The sequence below is a fragment of the Rhinatrema bivittatum genome, chromosome 4 (assembly GCF_901001135.1).
Source record: "Rhinatrema bivittatum chromosome 4, aRhiBiv1.1, whole genome shotgun sequence".
Classification (NCBI taxonomy): Eukaryota; Metazoa; Chordata; class Amphibia; order Gymnophiona; family Rhinatrematidae; genus Rhinatrema; species Rhinatrema bivittatum.
The window spans coordinates 336549656-336568452 of NC_042618.1; the positions used below are offsets into that span (position 1 = coordinate 336549656).

The 18797-nt window shown below is 47.1% G+C and overlaps 1 protein-coding gene across 4 annotated transcripts in view; it reads left to right on the forward strand.

Annotated features, from left to right (window-relative positions):
- RHBDF2 (rhomboid 5 homolog 2) overlaps positions 1 to 18797 on the forward strand; it is a 138414-nt gene that overhangs the window by 69252 nt on the left and 50365 nt on the right. For all 4 annotated transcript variants that reach the window (XM_029600422.1, XM_029600423.1, XM_029600424.1 and 1 more), the window contains one exon: positions 17273 to 17421. In XM_029600422.1, coding sequence (XP_029456282.1) covers positions 17273 to 17421 — 149 coding nt within the window. The remainder of the gene's footprint in view (positions 1 to 17272; positions 17422 to 18797) is intronic.

An 18797-nucleotide genomic window follows, 5' to 3' on the forward strand; every position in this document is an offset into this window, starting at 1 on the left:
CCTTTCTCTTTGCGCTCCCTGTCATATTCAGGCATCTCAACCAGGAGTGGCTGCTGTCTTGTTCCAGTGCTGTTTTGGAGGCTCAGGGAGAACTATCTGAGTCTGATTTCACCAAGCCTGGTTCTTCCCAGCCAGATGTAGAACTGAGTAAAGACTTTTGAGGTGGGGGTTCCTGATTTTGGAATCGCTCTAACTGGTTCTTCAGCAGAGGAAGGCAGCTCAGTGAGTATACCTCAGATACCTCCTGGTCTGGATACTTCCACATTTGCATGGGTAGAATTTTTCCAGGGATCACAATCCTTTCTACAGGCACAGTCCTCAGCCCCCTTCCAATGCTCCCAGGTCAGAGTCGCAGGTGCAGACCTTGCCTGGATCTACTGGTAAGCGCCAAAATACTCCTAGAGTGGCAGCGGGACAACCCAATAGATCCGGATGGCACGGATGATGACGCCGATCCGATCTCTCATAAGGATAGTGAAATTCTTCCAGGATTAGAACCGTATAGGTCCATGCTATGGTTCTTCCATAAAGTGATGCATATAGGGAAAAATAACCCTTGCTGTAGTTACACAATGTGAGATTCTGTCTTAGAAGTTACCACCCAGGAAAGAGAACTAGGCATCATAGTGGATAATATGTTGAAATCGTTGGCCCAGTGTGCTGTGGCGATCAAAAAAGCAAACAGAATGTTAGGAATTATTAGGAAGGGAATGGAAAATAAAACTGAGGATGACATAATGCCTCTATATCGCTCCATGGTGAGACCGCACCTTGAATACTGTGTGCAATTTTTGTCTCCACATCTCAAAAAGGATATAGCTGCACTGGAGAGAGTACAGAAAAGGGTGACCAAAATGATAAGGGGCATGGAACGGCTGCCCTATGAGGAAAGGCTAAAGAAATTAGGGCTGTTCAGTTTGGAGAAGAGACGACTGAAGGGGGGACATGAGAGAAGTCTACAAAATCATGAAAGGACTTGAACAAATCTGTTATCTACTCTCTCAGATAAAAGAAGGACCAGGGGGCACTCCATGAAGTTAGCAAGTAGCTCATTTAAAACAAATCAAAATTGTTTTTCACTCAGTGCATAGTTAAGCTCTGGAATTCATTGCCAGGGGATGTGGTTTCAGCAGTTAGTGTTACTGGGTTTAAAAAAAGGTTTGAATAAGTTCCTGGAGGTTAAATCCATAAACTATTATGGTAATTAATAAGCAATAGTAGCTTGTGATCTATCTAATGTTTGGGTACTTGCCAGGTACATGTCTTGCTGACCTACCCCTGGGAGCAAGAGATATGGGGATGCCTCTCTCCTATCAGAGGTGGGCCAAGATCACATCGGATCAATGGGTCCTGGAGGTGATACGAGAAGGATATGCACTGAAGTTTTGCAGTATTCCTTGGGACGTGTTCATGGTCTCTCCTTGCCACTCCCCACAGAAGAAGCAAGCAGTAGAGGGATACATTGGCAAGGCTCCTGAGTCTGAGGGCTGTAATTCCAGTGCCCATGTCTCAAGAAAATACAAGGCTAGGTTCAATTTATTTCATTGTGCCCAAAACAGAAGGATCCTCTAGTCCCCATCCTGGATCTTAAGGGTGTCAACCGTCACTTGCACGTGACGCATTTTTGCATGGAGACGTTGCGCTCGGTGGTGATGGCCGTACAGTCAGGGGAATTTCTGACCTCTTCGGACCTGTTTGAAGCATATCTTCTTATTCTCGTTTGACTAGAGCATCAGCGCTTTCTGCGGTTTGCAGTTCTGGGATGCTATTATCAGTTTCGGGCACTACCTTTTGTTCTGGCCACTGCTCCCAAGACCATTTCCAAGGTAATGGTGTTAATTGTAGCAGGATTGAGAGAGGATGGGATCATAGTACACCTGTGTTTAGACAACTGGCTGATTCGAGCCAGGTCGCTGGAGGAGAGCTACCTGGTGACCCACAAGGTGATCTCCCTGTTGCAGGAGCTCGGCTGCATTGTGAACCTGGTCAAGAGCAGTCTTAAGTGTGGTCAGCCTCTGGAACCACCTTGGGGTTTATTTAGACATGAAGCAGGGCAAAGTTTTCCTGCTGGAAGCTTGTATTCAGAGGTTGATGGCACAGCTACGTCTATTGATGAACACTCTGTCCGACTGTGTGGTCCTACCTGTAGGTACTTGGTTTAATGGTGGCAACTCTAGAAGTGGTACTGTGGGCGAAAACGCATATGCATCCTCTTTGGCGCTTCCTGTTGTCTCCGTGGAACCCGTAGTCTCTGGACTATTAGATTTGGCTTCACCTGCTGATGGAGGTCTCCTCCCAACTGCAGTGGTGGCTACAGCCAGATCATCTAAGGAAGGGAATTTCCTTAGTACCACTGGACTGGCTAGTACTGACGACAGATGCAAGCTTCCATGGTTGGGGAGCTCACTGTTAGGAGCTGACAGTGCAAGAGTGCTGGAATGCAGAAGAGTCTCTGGAACATCAGTCATTTGGAAGCTAGGGCAGTCCAGCTTGTATGTTTGCAGTTCAATGACAGATAGCAGTCCATATAATGTCAGACAACATAATAAATGTGGCTTTCATAAATCGGCAGGGTGGAATCAAGAGCCAACAAGTGTCGCAGGAGATAGATCAACTTATGGAATGGGCCGAACTACATCTCCAGATGATCTCAGCCTCATGTATAGCAGGACAAGACAATGTAAGAGCAGATTTTCTCAACAAGGAAAGTCTGGACCTAGGAGAATGGGTACGATCAAACTGAGGCATTTCAGCTGATTCTGGATTGCTGGGGTCTCCCGTTTCTAGATCTGCTAGCTACTTGCAACACGAAAGTTCCATGATTCTTCAGTCGCAGGAGAGATCTGAAGTTTTGGGGATAGATGCCTTGGTGCTGGAGTGGCCGGAAGACAAGTTGCTGTACGCCTTTTCTCCATGGCCCACGTTTGGCAGATTAGTCCGAAATATCGAGTGCCACAGAGGGATGCTTTTGGTTGCTCAAGATTGGCCCAGGAGACCATGGTATGCAGATCTGTGCCGGCTCCTGTCAGAATCGCCCCTTCGGCTTCTGGCATACAGGGATCTGTTGCGACAGGGTCCTTCCTATTCTTTACAAAGATCTGACTATTTTGTCTTATGGTATAGCCCTTGAAAGGGCTCACTTGCTGACACATGGATACTCTGTGGCAGTGATTTCCAACTTACTAAGAGCTAGGACAGTCAGCTGAATCCAGCTTCCCTCATTTGGCTGCCGAATGATTGTACTATGGTCCTCTTGAGTGACTGTTTTATAGGGATTACTGGTAACTGTTACTCCAGTCCCTAGACTAGTGTTATGTTCTCATCTGAGCTCAGTGTTGCCTGTTGATTGAATATTGACATGGTTATCTGCTCTTAATCAAGTATTTTGCTAGTCTGTCCACAGTTGCTTTTGAAGAGAATACTGGCAAGCTGATGTAACTGCAGGGCTATATATACTGGGACATCTGTTTGCTCTGTCTCAATCTGCTGCTAGAGGTGCATAACCTACTTGTTCTGAATTCATCTGACTGTTCTAAAGAAAAGGAAATTATCAGGTAAGTAACTAAAGTCATGCAGTCAGCCAAGCATACTATATTGCACTGGCCTGATAGGGCTTTGATTAAGTTGGTTTGTTTTTATATTGATGTGATAGACTGATCCTTGACCCGCAGGTGAAATCTCTAGTTGGAGCTGCAAAGTTGGGCCTGATTTTTTTTTGCATTCTTTTTCCCTTTTGCGCTTGGGTTCATTTGGTTTCCAAGCTTTGCACTGCTGAGTGACAGAGCCACTTCCAGTTTGACCGTGTCCTCTCAAATGTTGAGGTCTGTCTTTGCACATTTTAAGATTCTGCTTGAGGTTGGCCTTCTAAGGTGTGGACTTCCCTATGATCTGTGTCCGCTTTTTTAGTTGGCCATCTGCAGAAGATATCCTTCTAGTGAATAAATGATCATTCAGTTGTGGAGCCCCCTGTGGAACTCTGCATATGGTTTTTATGCTTTTTGCAAGCTATCTTCTATTATTGATGCATGCTGTTGCTTCTCTATCTATAGTTTTGGACATTATTGCACAATAAAGAGACCTGCTGGATAAGAACATTTTAAATCGAGCACTTGCCAGAGATTAAAATAAGTTAACAAAAACCTTGAGCCTCTTTACTGTACTTCTCATTGCAAGTGTTTGCTTGGGCAACGGCCCATATGTGACCGCTCCAGCGCTCCTTACTGTCACGATGGAACCCACTGTCCCAGGACTACTCAATTCGCCTCCAACTACCAGCAGATGTACGTTCTCAGCTCCAGTGGTGGCTACAGGAAGACCACATAAGCAGAGGAGTAAGCCTATCCCCACCAAACTGGATCTTGCTCACCATGGATGTGAGCCTGTGAGGGTGGGGAGCCCACTGTCAGGAACTGATGGCCCAAGGACAATGGAACAAGGAAGAGGTAGAATGGAGCATAAACCGCCAGGAAGCTCGAGCAGTCAGACTAGCGTGCCTGTAATTCAGCCACAGACTCCGAGGCAAAGCAATTCGAGTAATGTCAGACAACATGACAACAGTTGCTTACATCAACCGCCAGGGAGGAAACAAGAGCCAACAGTGTCTCTGGAGATAGACCCTTTCATGGCATGGGCAGAGATAAACCTACAAGGGATCTCTGCCTCCCACATCACAGGAAAAGACAACATCTCAGCAGACGTCCTCAGCAGAGAGAGCCTGAACCCGGGGGAATGGACGCTGTTGACCACAGCCTTCCCAGCCATGGACCTACTGGCCACCCGTCTCAATGCCCAAGTCCCCAGGTTCTTCAGCAGCAGACGAGAGCCGCAATCCCAAGGAATCGACACTCTCGTCCAGACTTGGCCAGAGGAAGACTTACTGTATGCCCCCCCCCCCCCCCATGGCCACTACTGGGCAGGGTCATCCGCAAGATAGAACATCACAGGGGACTAGTTCCTCTAATGGCCCTGGATTGGCTAAGACGACAATGGTACGCAGACATGCAAAGACTCCTTGCATGGAACCCTCTATGTCTACCTCCACACAGGGACCTTCTCTGGCAGGGCCCGATTCTCCACGAAGATCCATCTCTATTGTCTCTTATGGTCTGGCCCTTGAGAGGACTTGCCTGAAGAAGCACGGTTACTCAAAGGCCGTGATTGACACCCTGCTCCGAGCGCACAAGTTCTCTACAACCCTGTCATACATACGGATCTGGAGAGTATTCAAAGCCTGGCGTGAGGACCATGGGATTCTCCTGCGGACAGCCAAGATTCCCTTGATTCTGGAGTTCTCCAGGATGGTATGAAGAAGGGGTTGTCACTCAACTCCCTCAAAGTCCAAGTAGCTGCACTGACCTGCTTCAGAGCAGAAGTGGACGGTATCTGGCTATCAACCCATCCAGACTTGTCCCGCTTCCTGAAAGGGGTTAAACAACTCCAACCACCCCTAAAGTGGCTGGTGCCTCTATGGAATCTCAATCTAGTAGACTTCCTAGCTGGGGCTTCCTTCAAACCAACATGTGGTCTGTCACTATGCCTCTTAATATTGAAGACTGTATTCCAGGTAGCAATATGTTCAGCTCGTCGCATCTCCGAACTACTGGCTCTATCCTGTCGGGAATTGTTCCTCAGGTTCACACCTGGAACCATACAACTGCACATTGTCCCCTCCTTCCTTCCAAAAGTGGTTTCAGAGTTTCACTTGAATCAAACCATCTCGCTACCAGCTCCGGATAAACATAAGGCTCGGAAGACTCATGCCTTCTTTGCCACCTGAATGTTAGCAGACTCCTGGTGTGATACCTGGAAAGATTGAAACCGGTGTGCAAAACGGATCGCTTATTCATTCCTCACAGCGGGAAGAAACAAGGAGAAGCGGCCTCGCGGGCGACCATAGCCCGCTGGATCAAAGAAGTAATCAAGGCAGCCTACATAGAGGCAGGAAAGCCCTTACCTCTACAGGTTAAGGCTCATTCTACGAGGGCCCAGGCAGTCTCCTGGCAGAAACCAAGCTGCTGTCGCTTGCCAAGATCTGTCTGGCGGCAACGTGGTCCTCCATACACACCTTCTCCAGGTTCTACCGCCTGGATGTTCAGGCCCGGGAAAACGCAGCCTTCGCAAGGGCAATATTAAGTGGGCCATGGGCAGCCTCCCTCCCTGACCGGGAATAGCTTTTGTACATCCCATTGGTCCTGAGTCTATCTGACTACACACTAGGAAATGGAGAAATTACTTACCTGATAATTTCGTTTTCCTTAGTGTAGACAGATGGACTCAGCATCCCGCCCACGGCTGCCCCGGAAAAGGAGAACCTCTGATACCCATATTTGCTTAATCTCAAGGTTTGTTAAGCCACGGCCTACTCCTAGTTCAAGACACCCACAGTTAGTCCGGTGTCGGTGTTAATTTGTTGAGTGGACTGGCAGTCTCCAGTTTGGAAATTAGTTGAGCCAGTTCCAGTTTTACTCAAGTTTAAATCAAGTTATTTAAGCAAAGATATATCCACAATGACTTTGACGAGAATACTGAAGAGCTGAGGTTACTGCAGGGGTATATCTAGAGTGACGTTGGCTTTGAAATCTGACTCCATCTCATATCTACTAGCAGAAGAGCACAATACCATTGGTCCTGAGTCCATCTGTCTACACTAAGGAAAACGAAATTATCAGATAAGTAATTTCTCCATTACAATTAATAAAACAGAATAAAATAAAATATATCTAATTCAAAATTTCAGTATTCCTAACATTATGCCTGCCAAAGTAAAAACTGCCTCATTTTATGCTCTTTTTCCTATAAAACTCCAGATGATCCACTAACAATTATAGCTTTTAACATAGAAACATAGAAATGATGGCAGTAAAGGATAAAATGGTCCACCCAGTCTGTCGTGCAGGTTACTACCATGCTTCTTTGTTTCCCCAGACCATAAAAGTTGGGGCCTTCATTGGTTGCTGTCTAAATACCATTCCCCATTTCCCCTGCCGTTGAAGCAGAGAGCACAGATGCTGTTTGGTTAAGGGCAGTAACTGCCACAACAGCAAGTTACTCCTATGCGTTCTTTTCTTCATTTCCATTCTCTAGTTTTTAGGGATCCACAGTGCTTATCCCATGCCCCTTTGAATTCTGTCACTTTCGGCTTCACCTCCTCCTCCAGAAGGGCATTCCAGGCATCCATCACCCTCTCCATGAAGAAATATTTCCTGACATTGGTTTTGAGTCGTTCTCTCTGGAGTTTCATTTCATGACCCCTAGTTCTACTGTCTTCTTTCCAACAGAAAGATTTGATGATTGTGCATCATTAAAACCTTTCAGATATCTGGAGGTCTGTATCATATCTCCCCTTTCTTCCAGGGTATACGTATTCTTCAGATCCTTCAGCCTTTCCTCATAGGTCTTCTGCTACCCCACACCATTTTGGTCGCTCTTCTCTGGACTGCCTCAATTTGTAAACCATGTTGATTTTGGAGATGGTAAGAAAGCACTGTGCTAGTTCTAGTGGCTGGGAATGTAGGTGTTTAGAAGAACAGGAATACATTAAGTTCTGTTAAAAGCCACATTTATTTTTTTTGGGAAAAGGTGACCCTTGCATGCAGTGGTGTCCTATGTGCATTGGTTCTAATTTAAATATATGTGCAGATGGATGCTTTTGCCTCCCACCCTTAAAAGATCTGTAACTCCCTGAGAGATCTATCATGGCTGCAGGGCCATCTTTAGTGGGTAGTGAACAGGAGTGAGTACCCCAGGGCCCTGCACTGGGGGGGTCGGACCTACTGTGCTATAAGAAATGCATCCCCAACACCACAAATTTAGTGTTTCTGGACCCTGTTTCTGTTGATTCACCCTGGGCCTCGTACCCTCCTAAGGTTAGCCTTGCATGGCTGTCCCTTCTTGTGAAGGGCTCAGGCTCGGTGGCTGATGGATGGAGGCAGTGGGCTTTTTTCCCAGTTCTGCTTTTTTTTCACAAGGTGGCAGCATAGTAAAAAGTGTCATGTCATGTAGTTCTCTTCAAATAGCTTTCAAACGGGTGGTTTGCGGTATATGCGCTTTGTCTGGGAAATCCATTGTAACAATTTCTTGACATACTGTAGCAGCCTACAAAGTAGTAGCTGGAGGACCCAGCCAGAGTATATAGAGTGCATTGGAGAAAAATCCAAGTTTATTTAGCATTCTGTGTTTTTGAGTAGGGAAGAGTGTGTGTGTGTGTGTGTGTCAGATGTGTAGGGATAGGGGTTTTAAGCTACCATGCTTGTATTTTCATTCCTCCCTGATGTCTCTCTGACCCTTTCGCCCTCCTGTCCATCCACCCACCCACAGTCAAGGGATGGGTGGATGGACAGGATGAGCTTTGGGAGCTTCTAGTTTGAATTTCTATACGAGGCATAGGGCTGCAGGCCCTTTAAATGCAGCAGGAATCTTATTGTCTTTCCCACACCGCTGGATGCCTGCCTGTGACCCTATTCCAAGTATGTGCACGTATGAGGGGGATCTTAATTTTTCCCCCCAGTTTCTCTCTTGTGTATAATTCGATGGTCATAGGTGTTCTCTGAATTATTAATCTTTTTTTTTTTTTTTTTCTGTGTGTGTGAGAGCCGAGTTGTGTAACATCTGCAAGTGGTGTGGAAGCTTCTTCGTCCCTCGGGATTCTGCTTTCTGCCTCTCTGCACCTTGCATGTGCCATCAATTACTCACCGCTGCTAAGTGCCAATATCGCTCAGCCAGTGGCATCCTCTGCCTCCCATGCTAAGAACATTGTGATTGGAAGATTTCCATACAATTGCATAAAGGGGAAATGAGGTGCTTTAAAGGCTAGATTTAGGATCTGTTGCGTGGAAAGAAATCAAATATTCCAGAGCCGGGTGGGAGTGGGGATGGGGGGGAGGGAAGACCGTGTTCTTTAACTGAGCCAAGGATGGCAAAAACTCCCTCAAACCCCCCGCGCCCCCCCCCCCCCCCCAGGTCTGATCCTAAGATGAGGCAAGACCGCATGTTCGGTGGTTTGCAAGGCACGTTGACTTCATTTATGTAAAATGGTTGGGGAAGAAAATTATGAAGGTCTGGGATTTGCTCAGGTGATATCATGAGCGTGTTATCACATTGCTTATATTTCAGTTAAGCTGAACGTGCAACTAAAGCAAAGAAGAGAGGATCAGTGTGGCATTTTGCAAGCGCACTAACAGCTCAATACTGTAAAGTGCGGCCGCGGTTACCCTGCTCCTAACCTGCTTTCTACTCACGTTCCGGCCGCGTTAGCCCTTCCTGCGATACATTAGAGGATGCGATACATTAGAGGATGCAGACGTCACATGCCTTGACGTCGTGACGTCACGCCTTGAGCGCCGAAATTGCACGGGCGTACACAGGTGTGCATTCATTCACTACCGGCGGGGGTTGCCAGAGGCCGCTTTCGCCACCGGCTCCCTCCGCCTGGATGAACGCGCGCCCGCCCACCGGCTCCCGCCGCCGCAGCCTGGAAGAACGCGCGCCCGCCGGCTCCCGCCGCAGCCTGGATGAACGCGCGCCCGCCGGCTCCCGCCACGCCTGGATGAACGCGCGCCCGCCCGCCGGCTCCCGCCTCGATGACAGCTCGCTGGCTACCGCCTCGATGAACTCGCTCCCGCCTCGAACGCGTGCCTGCCGGCACCCGCCAGTAAGTTTACTTTTTTTACACTTTGTTTTAATTTTCGCCTGCGCCTTGCTTCGGGAGGGGGGGAACCATCCACTTCCTGGTACCTGTCATTTCAAATGACATTTGAAATGACAGGTACCAGCGCACCCAGGATACTGTATAGGCACTGTATTAAGCGCCTATACAGTAAAATGGGTTGCGCGGGCCTAACCCTTCGCCTAACGCTTCGCAGACGCGGCTTGCATTTGCAAGGAATTTAAATAGAGTATCGAGCGGTATGTGAGCAGGACTGTGCGTGCGGAGAACGAGGGTGTGCCCGGCACTGCCGCACTCTTTCTAACGCGGCCTTGCTGTATCGACCTGTTAAGTAAGATCTCTTCTGGCAGGCACTCCACCCTTTTTTTTTTTTTTTTGCTTTGTGGCCTTTTTGGCTTCTGAAGGCACTCTGCTTGTGGCTCTGCAGTTAACCATCGGGCCGATGCAATACCGTGTGCCTCCTTGGCAGCGGGGCCCCTAGGAGAGGTGGCTGTCAGCGGGTTAGGAAAAGGGACGCTCAGTTTTACAAGCATCCCCTCTTCCTGACCTGACCACGGCACGCTTTTTTTTTTTTTTTTTTTTGGACGCGCGTCCATAACCCCCCCCCCCGATGCAAAATGGGGGTTAGTGTCTCCAAAACGTAGCTAATAGCGCTCATCACGTGTAAATTCATGTTGATGAGGCTCTTAGCTATTCCCGCTCCCGATGCCAAAAACAAAAAGTGCGCCCAACACGCACATTGCTATTCTCCAAAACGAACGCCTGCCCTGGAGAGCAGGTGATAATTTTTAAGGAGCCCGAAAGGTGTACAGAAAAAAAAAGAAAATGCTGCTTTTCTGTACTTCCTTCGGCTTAGAACTGTCCAGAAAATGTAAAACACATTCGGGATGGATTCTCCCTTGGAAAATAAGCTTACTGTCCCTCAGGCACAATGTTCCATTATTGTCCCCATCCCCACCCGTCCCCATGTTTGAACGTTTTTGGTTTTTTTTTGAGTTGGTGCTGGATATCTGAAGGGCAACGATTCCCCCACCCGTAGCTGAAGCTTGGGGCTTGGCCACGTCTTGCTGTACCTGCACGGAAAGATCGTATTTTTCACAGATGGCTCCATGGTGGTTTTATGCACAGCGGAGTCTGTTTAACATAAACTCTTCCCACCGGTTCCTGTTCCTGAGAAATCTTTCCGTGTCCCTCCCAGATAAAAATGTTCTCAGAGTCCCGCTTTTTTTTTTTTTCTTGCCAGCTGGTGCTGGCAGGCGCTTCAGGCCTGTTTCTCTGTTTCCACAGAGGAAGGGAACCCGTTAACTGAACAGCTAGAGGAGGGAGTGGAAGAAAAAGCTCAGCTTTCTAACGTTTTCAAGTGCAGGAAAAAAAACCGTTCCCAGCTGTTATCTTTAGTTTGGGAGCGGAGCACAAAAATGTGATGGGTCAGCAGCATTCTCCTGTCAGCCCTCCTCTCCCCAATAATGCTGTGCAGGGAGAAAGCATTGGTACACTTTTTTTTTTTTCTCCTCACCAGTTGCATGGAATTTAAAATAAAAATGTATTCTAATTTAGCACGCAGAATTGTTGCCTTGTAAGAACCCGCGATCCTCGTCTGAATGAGCACTTGCATTTATTTCGGGTGCTCAGTTGGTGCAGCCTTTAATCCTTTGAGGGGGGAAAAAAAAAGAATTCTATCTTGTAAATTTGGCAATTAGAAACTGTGCAAGGTACTCTTCCTTTCTCAGCGAAAGACATTTTTTTAGGTGGCCGATCTGGGTTAAACCTAGCATGCCCTGTATCTCGAGCACTAGGCGAAAAAGCCACGTAAATGCCGTGTGTACATTTTCTCAAGTTAAGTTGTAGTGCTAGTGAAAGGCACTAGTGATGCAGACCAAAGCCCTCGGTTTCTCCACAGCACCTAGTACTGCATGGGCAAACCAAGTTTCTGCTTAGTGCCTCATGGATTTGCTTCAACCCTGTTTTAAAGGACCCCCACCTCCCCTTTAGGGATGAGAGGGTAAATCCTCTCCCTTGCCTGTGCGGTCCTGGGCCTCTCTGCTGAGCTGTGCTGGTGGTGGTGGGACTGATAATGTGGCCTCCTGTCCCCCCGAAAACTGGACTCTGACCTCCAACTCGTGCCGCATGAGCCGTCTTTAAAATCGCCGAGATGGATTTACGAAGGGCTCTGAAGCCCCATGCTAGTTCCCTGCAGTCAACGAGTCCTCTTACTGTTTTTTATTACTCAGTTGTAGTTGAAGTTCGTGTCACACCCTAAGAAGCATAACAACACGGTAGCGACATGGGAAAGCCGTACCAGCACGGTGGGCAAGGCTTCGGGTGTAGAGGAACTCGCCAGGACAGGAAGATCTTTATTTGATGGAGGAATCCCCTCTTCCCCCTGCAGGAAGCAGTAGACTTGTTAGTTTGGGATGCTGTTTGCGATGGATTTCTATTTTCTCCTCTTGTCTGGAATCAGACGTGGCCCAACCTGCTTTTATTTGAGGTTGGAACTAGGTGTGTGTGTGTGCAGCAGGGTCCCTCAGGCCTCCAGGAGATGCCCTTACTGTGAGGCAGATGTGTGTCAGAGCTCTTCTGTGGTAGCATGCAAGGATTATTAATTTGGGGAAACAAGGATAAAAAAAAACCCAATAGTGGCTGGAAATAGGTACAAAAGAGGCTGGGAGTTGTGGTGACTAAATTGAGGTAGAGGTGGTTTTGTAGTCATTATTTTATACTATAACTTTGTGTTTTCTTGACTGTATACCACTTTGACTGATTTCCTTGGGTCTTAGGACCAAAAGGCAGGGCATAAATTTGTAAATAAAATAATATATACAGTTCCATTGTGCTGGAATATAACCAGCACAGCAGGCAGGGAGAATGTGGGGGATAGGCTTGCTAGTCCAGGTTACATCGTATTTAGCTAGCCCTGCAGGCCCACCCTCTCCCACACGGTGTCAGGTGGCATGGAAGAGGCAGGGGTTAATCTCTTGCTGCATGTGGTGGATGGTGACTTCTTCTGCTATTGGTCCTGCAACGGTTTGTAAGGACTGGAAAGGCGTTCTTAGCAGCACTGTTTCATGTGACTTCCATTAAACCTAGCCAGCTCCAGAGTGACCCAGGCATTGGGAGGGAAACCTCCACTCTTCCTGACTTCCAGGGGTGCAGATTACAGGGAATAAAGCTCCCCTAAAGCTGTGCATATTTGAGAAGAAATGCTCTTCTTTGCCCCTCCCCCTTCCCCAATCCACATTTTCTCTTAAGAGCAGGAGAAATCCTGGCAGTACAGTTATTTAGAAATTCCAGTGCTGGCGCATCCATGGAAAAGCTCTCCGAGCTCCTCTTGGGAAGAGCACAATGTGCAAGTAGTGCACTGGTCTGTCTGCGTCCGATGGAAGGGCAAGTCTGCTCTGCAGTTTTTTTTGTTTAGAGTTACATGGAGCATTGATGGAAAGAGAGACCAGAGGGGTTGGATGCGTTCTGGAGAGGCGGAATAGAAAACAAAAGAATATTTTGGAAAGAAAAGAGATGCAGAGAGGCTCTTTCTACCTTTCAGCAGAACGTGAGCACACAGTGCGGGTAGCTCAATTGAAATGTCATCTCTCTCTTGATGAGATCCAATAAATTATTATTATTATTATTATTATTTTTTTTTTTTTTGAAACAATCTGCTCTGAGTATGCAAAGAATAGGGCACGTGCTGTTTGGTGTTGCCCCAAGCACGATTCCATTCCCGTCTGGCCCCAGCGTGGCACATGACTAAACTCACTGTATAATCTAGATAGCTCTTATGCAAAGCCAAGCTGCAGGCACTAATGCAAATTGGGCTGCCTGAATCCATACAAGGCTTTCTTAGAAATCGTGGCTTATTGCTAAGCTCAGAGACTGAGCAACCTCCTGCTGTCATTCAGGCCGATACAGTAAAAATCGCAGGAGAGCAGGCGAGTGCCCGCTCTCCCAGCACGTGCACAGGACACGCTCCTTTGTGCGCGATACAGTAAAGTAATTTATTTAAATTAGGGTCTGTGGCAAAAAGAGATGCTAGGGACACTAGCGCATCCCTAGCGCCTCTTTTTGGACAGGAGTGGCGGCTATCAGCCGACGCTCAATTTTGCCGGCGTCGGTTCTCGAGCCCGCTGACAGCCACGGTTCGGAAACCGGACGCCGGCAAAATTGAGCATCCAGTTTTCAACCTGTGAGCCCATTTAAACATTTTTTTTTTAACTTTTGGGGCCTCCGACTTAATATAGCCATGATATTAAGTTGGAAGGTGCACAGAAAAGCAGTTTTTACTGCTTTTCTGTGCACTTTCCCGGTGCCGGCAGAAATTAACGCCTATCTTTGGATAGGCGCTAATTCCTGAAAGTAAAATGTGCGGCTTGGCTGCACATTTTACTTAGTGAATCACGCGGGAATACCTAATAGCGCCCGCAACATGCATTTGCATGTTGCGGGCGCTATTAGGTTTGGGGGGGGTTGGACGCGCGTTTTCAACGCGCTATTACCCCTTACTGAATAAGGGGTAAAGCTAGCGCATCAAACACGCGTCCAATCGTGGGTTAACAGTGCGCTCCACCGGAGCGCACTGTACTGTATCGGCCTGCATGATGGCACCCAATACTGATTTTTCTGGAGGGCGCGCTTCCTCCCAGTCTCCTCCTTTTTTTTTTTTTCCTATACGACTGCTGTGAGAGTGGGAGCGCACACCATCAGTCCGTGACCTTGCCCGCTGTTAAACTCTCGTTCCCGAAAGCCTTTGTCAGAATAGGACTAGTCTAGGTATTTCACCCCATTGGCCTAAGAGCATCTGCAGTGGGGGAGGGGGGGGCAGAGGAACTGGGTGCTTGGGCTTACTGAGACCCTGCCAAGAGCTTTTGGCTGTTGTTCACCGCATGGCCACTTTGGAATAAAAGCAGACCGATCCCACCTAACGAGCTGTCTCTCTCTTTGTCTTTCAGTTGAGATCATGAGTAGGCTTTCCCGATCCTGATGGATGGGTGCAGTGGGGTAGATGTGCTCCTGATAAATGACTGGAATACCAGCCTCAGATCCTAAATCCTTCACTCAAGCAATAGGGCTTTCTGCTTTAATTCAGAAATCACTTTCCTGTTCCTCACAGTTTTATTGAGCTTTTGCAATGTTAAAGCATCTGCAACTTGTTGAAAGCTTTTGGCTTGTCAGATTAAACACTTGGCTTCTGTTAGCTTTGATGCATGTTAATCTGTTTGCTATCATGCCATGCCGACTTGCACGGCTTTTATTGCCATTTCGCTGGGTGAATAAAGAAGGGATAGGAATTCCTTGATTACGTCTGCTGCTGTCCTAGCTCCACAGAGGACAGTAAAATAGCTCTTCATGTTGTAAGCCTTTGTTAATGTTATATTGACTGAGTATGCAATAACTGGCTATTATGCAGTTTGTGCGAGGGCCATTGGGCAAGCTTAGTCCAGCAAACCACAAGAGAATTGATCTAACACTACGGGCAAAGCTCTCTCATCCCCTCATAGGTAGGAGCCAGTTTGACATGATCCATGCTTTTCATGGCCTATTGAATTTATACAATTCCCAGATTATTTTTATTGCCCAGGAGAGAGAGAAACATAGAAATGACGGCAGAATAGGCCCATCCAGTCTGCCCAGCAAGCTTTTACACTTATTTTCTCATACTTATCTATTACTCCCACCGCTGAGTTCAGGGCCCTTATTGGTAACTTTTTCATTCTAATTTCCTTCCACCCCCGTCATTGAATCAGAGAGCAATGTTGGAGCTGCATCAAAGTGAAGTATAAGACTTAATGTCTGAGGGTAGTAACCGTCGTATCGAGCGAGTTACCTCAATGTTTGTATACTCATACTGCTCAGATCAATGCCTTGTTAGATGTTGTCTGGATGTAAATCCTATTTCTTCATTCCCCCCTGCTGTTGAAGCAGTGAGCTGCGCTGGATATGCATTCAAAATGAAAAATAAGTCTACTAGTGCCTTCTTTTTTTATTTCCTTCCTTCTGTATGAAAGCAGGAGTCAAACCTGCAGCTTCATAACTCAGAGATCAGTGCTATTTTCCCTGAGCCACCACAGCGGTGCCTGGATCTGAACACAAAGCACAGACAAGAAGGAATACTTAAGTTCTTTAGACCACTCAGCCATCAAGGCAACTGATAAAAATAAATCTTTCTCACCCAACATGGGGTTTGAACCCATGAGCCACAGATTAATATTCTCACGCTTTTACCATTTGAGCTACTCAGGCGAGAGAGGCATGGTCAAATTAGTTTTTACAGCTGGGTCCTGGTGCTACTAATTGCAATTGTGCAGGGTCACCGTGCTCATCTCTGCCCGATTCCAGCTCTGTTTCATCTTGCAGATCTGACTTGTTGCCATACCCTTTAAGTTAGATTACAGAGTATCTCAAGGTATAGCAGCCTTGTCTGAAAGCGATCAGGCCGATGCAATACCTTGTGCTGATTGCAGTGCACAGCTCAACGTGCGATTGGACACACATTTTGGACCCGTGTCCATAACTCCAATGCAAAACGGGAGTTAGCGCATCCAAAACGTGTGACCAACCAAACATATAGCTAATAGCGCTCATCACATGTAAAATCATGTTGAAGAGGCTATTAATTATTCCCCCCGATGCAAAATAAATAAATAAATGCACCCGACGCGCACATTTTTTTACCCTCAAATTAATGCCTTCCCCAGTGCAGCTCCTTACTGCTGGGAGAAATCTTATTGGATCGTCGTCAGCTCGGTTGAAAGCATCGTATCCGTTGAAGATAAAGGAACCAAACAAACAATGCTACACCATGTGTTCATCCACTAATCCAAAGGCTTTTCAAGCCCTGGGTTTGGCAGTGTTTTGGCTTGGTACTTCACAAGTAGGGACCTTCATTTTCATTTATTGTTCATGTATTTTTCCTGGGAATTTATCAGGGTTTATTATGATAAAGAACAAAATTAGGAGAAAAGCCAGTTGAAAAAGATGACGCCTTTATGTTTCCGAGCAAATATCTGAGTCTGTCTTGGTGGACAGAAGCCAGGACAATAGAACAATATTAAGCAAATTCTTCCTCCCATCCGCTTAGCAGCATCCCCCATTTCTCTCTCCAACTCCAGCCAAAAATCTACCTCTCCCCACCCCCCAACCCCATTGCAGCATCATTCATCCTTACCCATGGTGGCTCCAGGCTGCTTTTGTGCATGGTCGGGGAGCCTGCTGGGAAGTGCTTCTGGTGGACAGGGCCTGCATCAAATGCATTTGTGGCACCAGACAACAGATGCTTTGGCTGCTTGAGGGGTGAGGTGGTGGAATTTGAAACAGCATGGGCAGCACTGGGAGGGGGTGAGCGCTTTCACTGGGGGGGGGAGGGTACCTGAAACACATCATGTGCTTTGGCCCACACTGGCTTCTAGCAGTGACTGAAGGCCTTGAAACACTGAAGGCCTTGAAAAGCTCCTCCACACTGCTAAGGAGGAGCTTTTATAATCAGACTAAAACTAGGGTGAATATCGGTTTAAACCAGCTGTCGCCTTTTGTAAAAACCCAGGAATTTATGGGTGAAAATCTGTTTCAAGTGGAAACGAAGGTCCCTATTTATAACCTTCTCGTTATCTCCCGCAGCTTATGTTAAGACCTTCCTGCGTGAGATGTCGGCCGAAGAGAAGAACGGGACCAGTCGGTCCAGCAGCCGCCTACAGAGCAGGAAACCCCCAAACCTCTCTATCACCATCCCGCTGACGGAGGGCACGAGGGACAGCAAGCTGAAAGAGGTGAAGCAGGTGGCATCTTGTCTGTTTTCTGTGGGAGCTGGGAGGAGGAGGGGGAGCAGAGGGGGGAAGGATTATAATGCCTTGTTTTATGGGTGCTGAATATTTTGAGAGACTAGCTGGAGGAACCACTAGGGCGAACTGGCTTAGAGGGGGAAAAACATGGGAGAAACCTCGAAAGCAGAAGAAAAGTCAGAATGGGAAAGGAAATTACAACTCCCCAAGATGCAGAGGGTCTCTGGAGAGGACGTTTCTGAGAGCAGGGAGGGTGGAAACTTCCAGTCCCATAACTGTTTAGGTGGGGCGTTCGCCAGGGAGAGAGCCCAGGTGAATTAAAATGAAGAGAGATTGATGAGAAATTGAGAGAAACTGCCAGAAGCAGAGGGAAAGGTGGGGGTTTTTTTTGTTTTTTTATTTAGACAAAAGGACACAAGAAAACAGTGGTGGAGTCCTCCCACAGAAGAAGGTAAAAAAAAAACAAAAAAACCCCACTTCCACAGGTGGTTGTAGCTGGGAAAAATTGAAAGATATACAATTCCAGGTGATGGTAGTGGGGCAATGCTTCTCAAGAACTAAAGCCCACAACTTAAAGCAGAGAACATGTCTTTCTATTATGAAGAAAAGGGACTGTTGCTCATAGAGAAAAGGCTGCTTTTGCTTATAACAGACGGGTGGGTGCCTTTGTGACAAAGTCTGTGGTATTTTATGAAAGAGAGACTATTCTGATTGTGAAGACAGGAGTGCTGCAGAACCTCATTCCTACAGCCTAACCTGTGATGGATGGCACTTTATTTGAATTACGGAACAGTGGCACGAGGAGAGGAATGAGGTAAATCTGTGTGATTCCAAGGTGCTACAGAGACTTGTTCCAGAAGCCTAACTTGTGGTAGAAAATCCATATCCTGAGTTCGTGACCTGTGTCCCTGTGAGAAGAAACCAGATGCCTTGGAAATATTGTAGAGAGAGAGTAGAGACCTAGTAAGTCAGCCCACAGATCGTGACACTTGCTTATTTCAAACTAATGGCTTCATTCACTCAACTGTGTGTTTTAATTTTTCCCCAGAGGAAAAAATACCTTAGGATTCATCAACCACAGTAAATAACCCAGTGGCATGATGAATCACCCTGCCGCTTAGTGAATCCTCCTATATTTTTCCTCATGGAAAAATACCATGGGCTGCATTATTTTCTTGCAAGGGAAAAATACTGCAGCAGCAAAAGGACCTCCACGCAATAAGGAAAGGTGGCTCGGGACTATGGGCAGACTTTGCTTAAAGGGGGCCCACTTGTCCCCAAGTCGGGCCCTCCCAAAGTAGTTAGAAAAACCCTGCTGCTCCTGGAGGTGGCCAATTTGGTGAAAAGCAACAGCAGAAACTCTG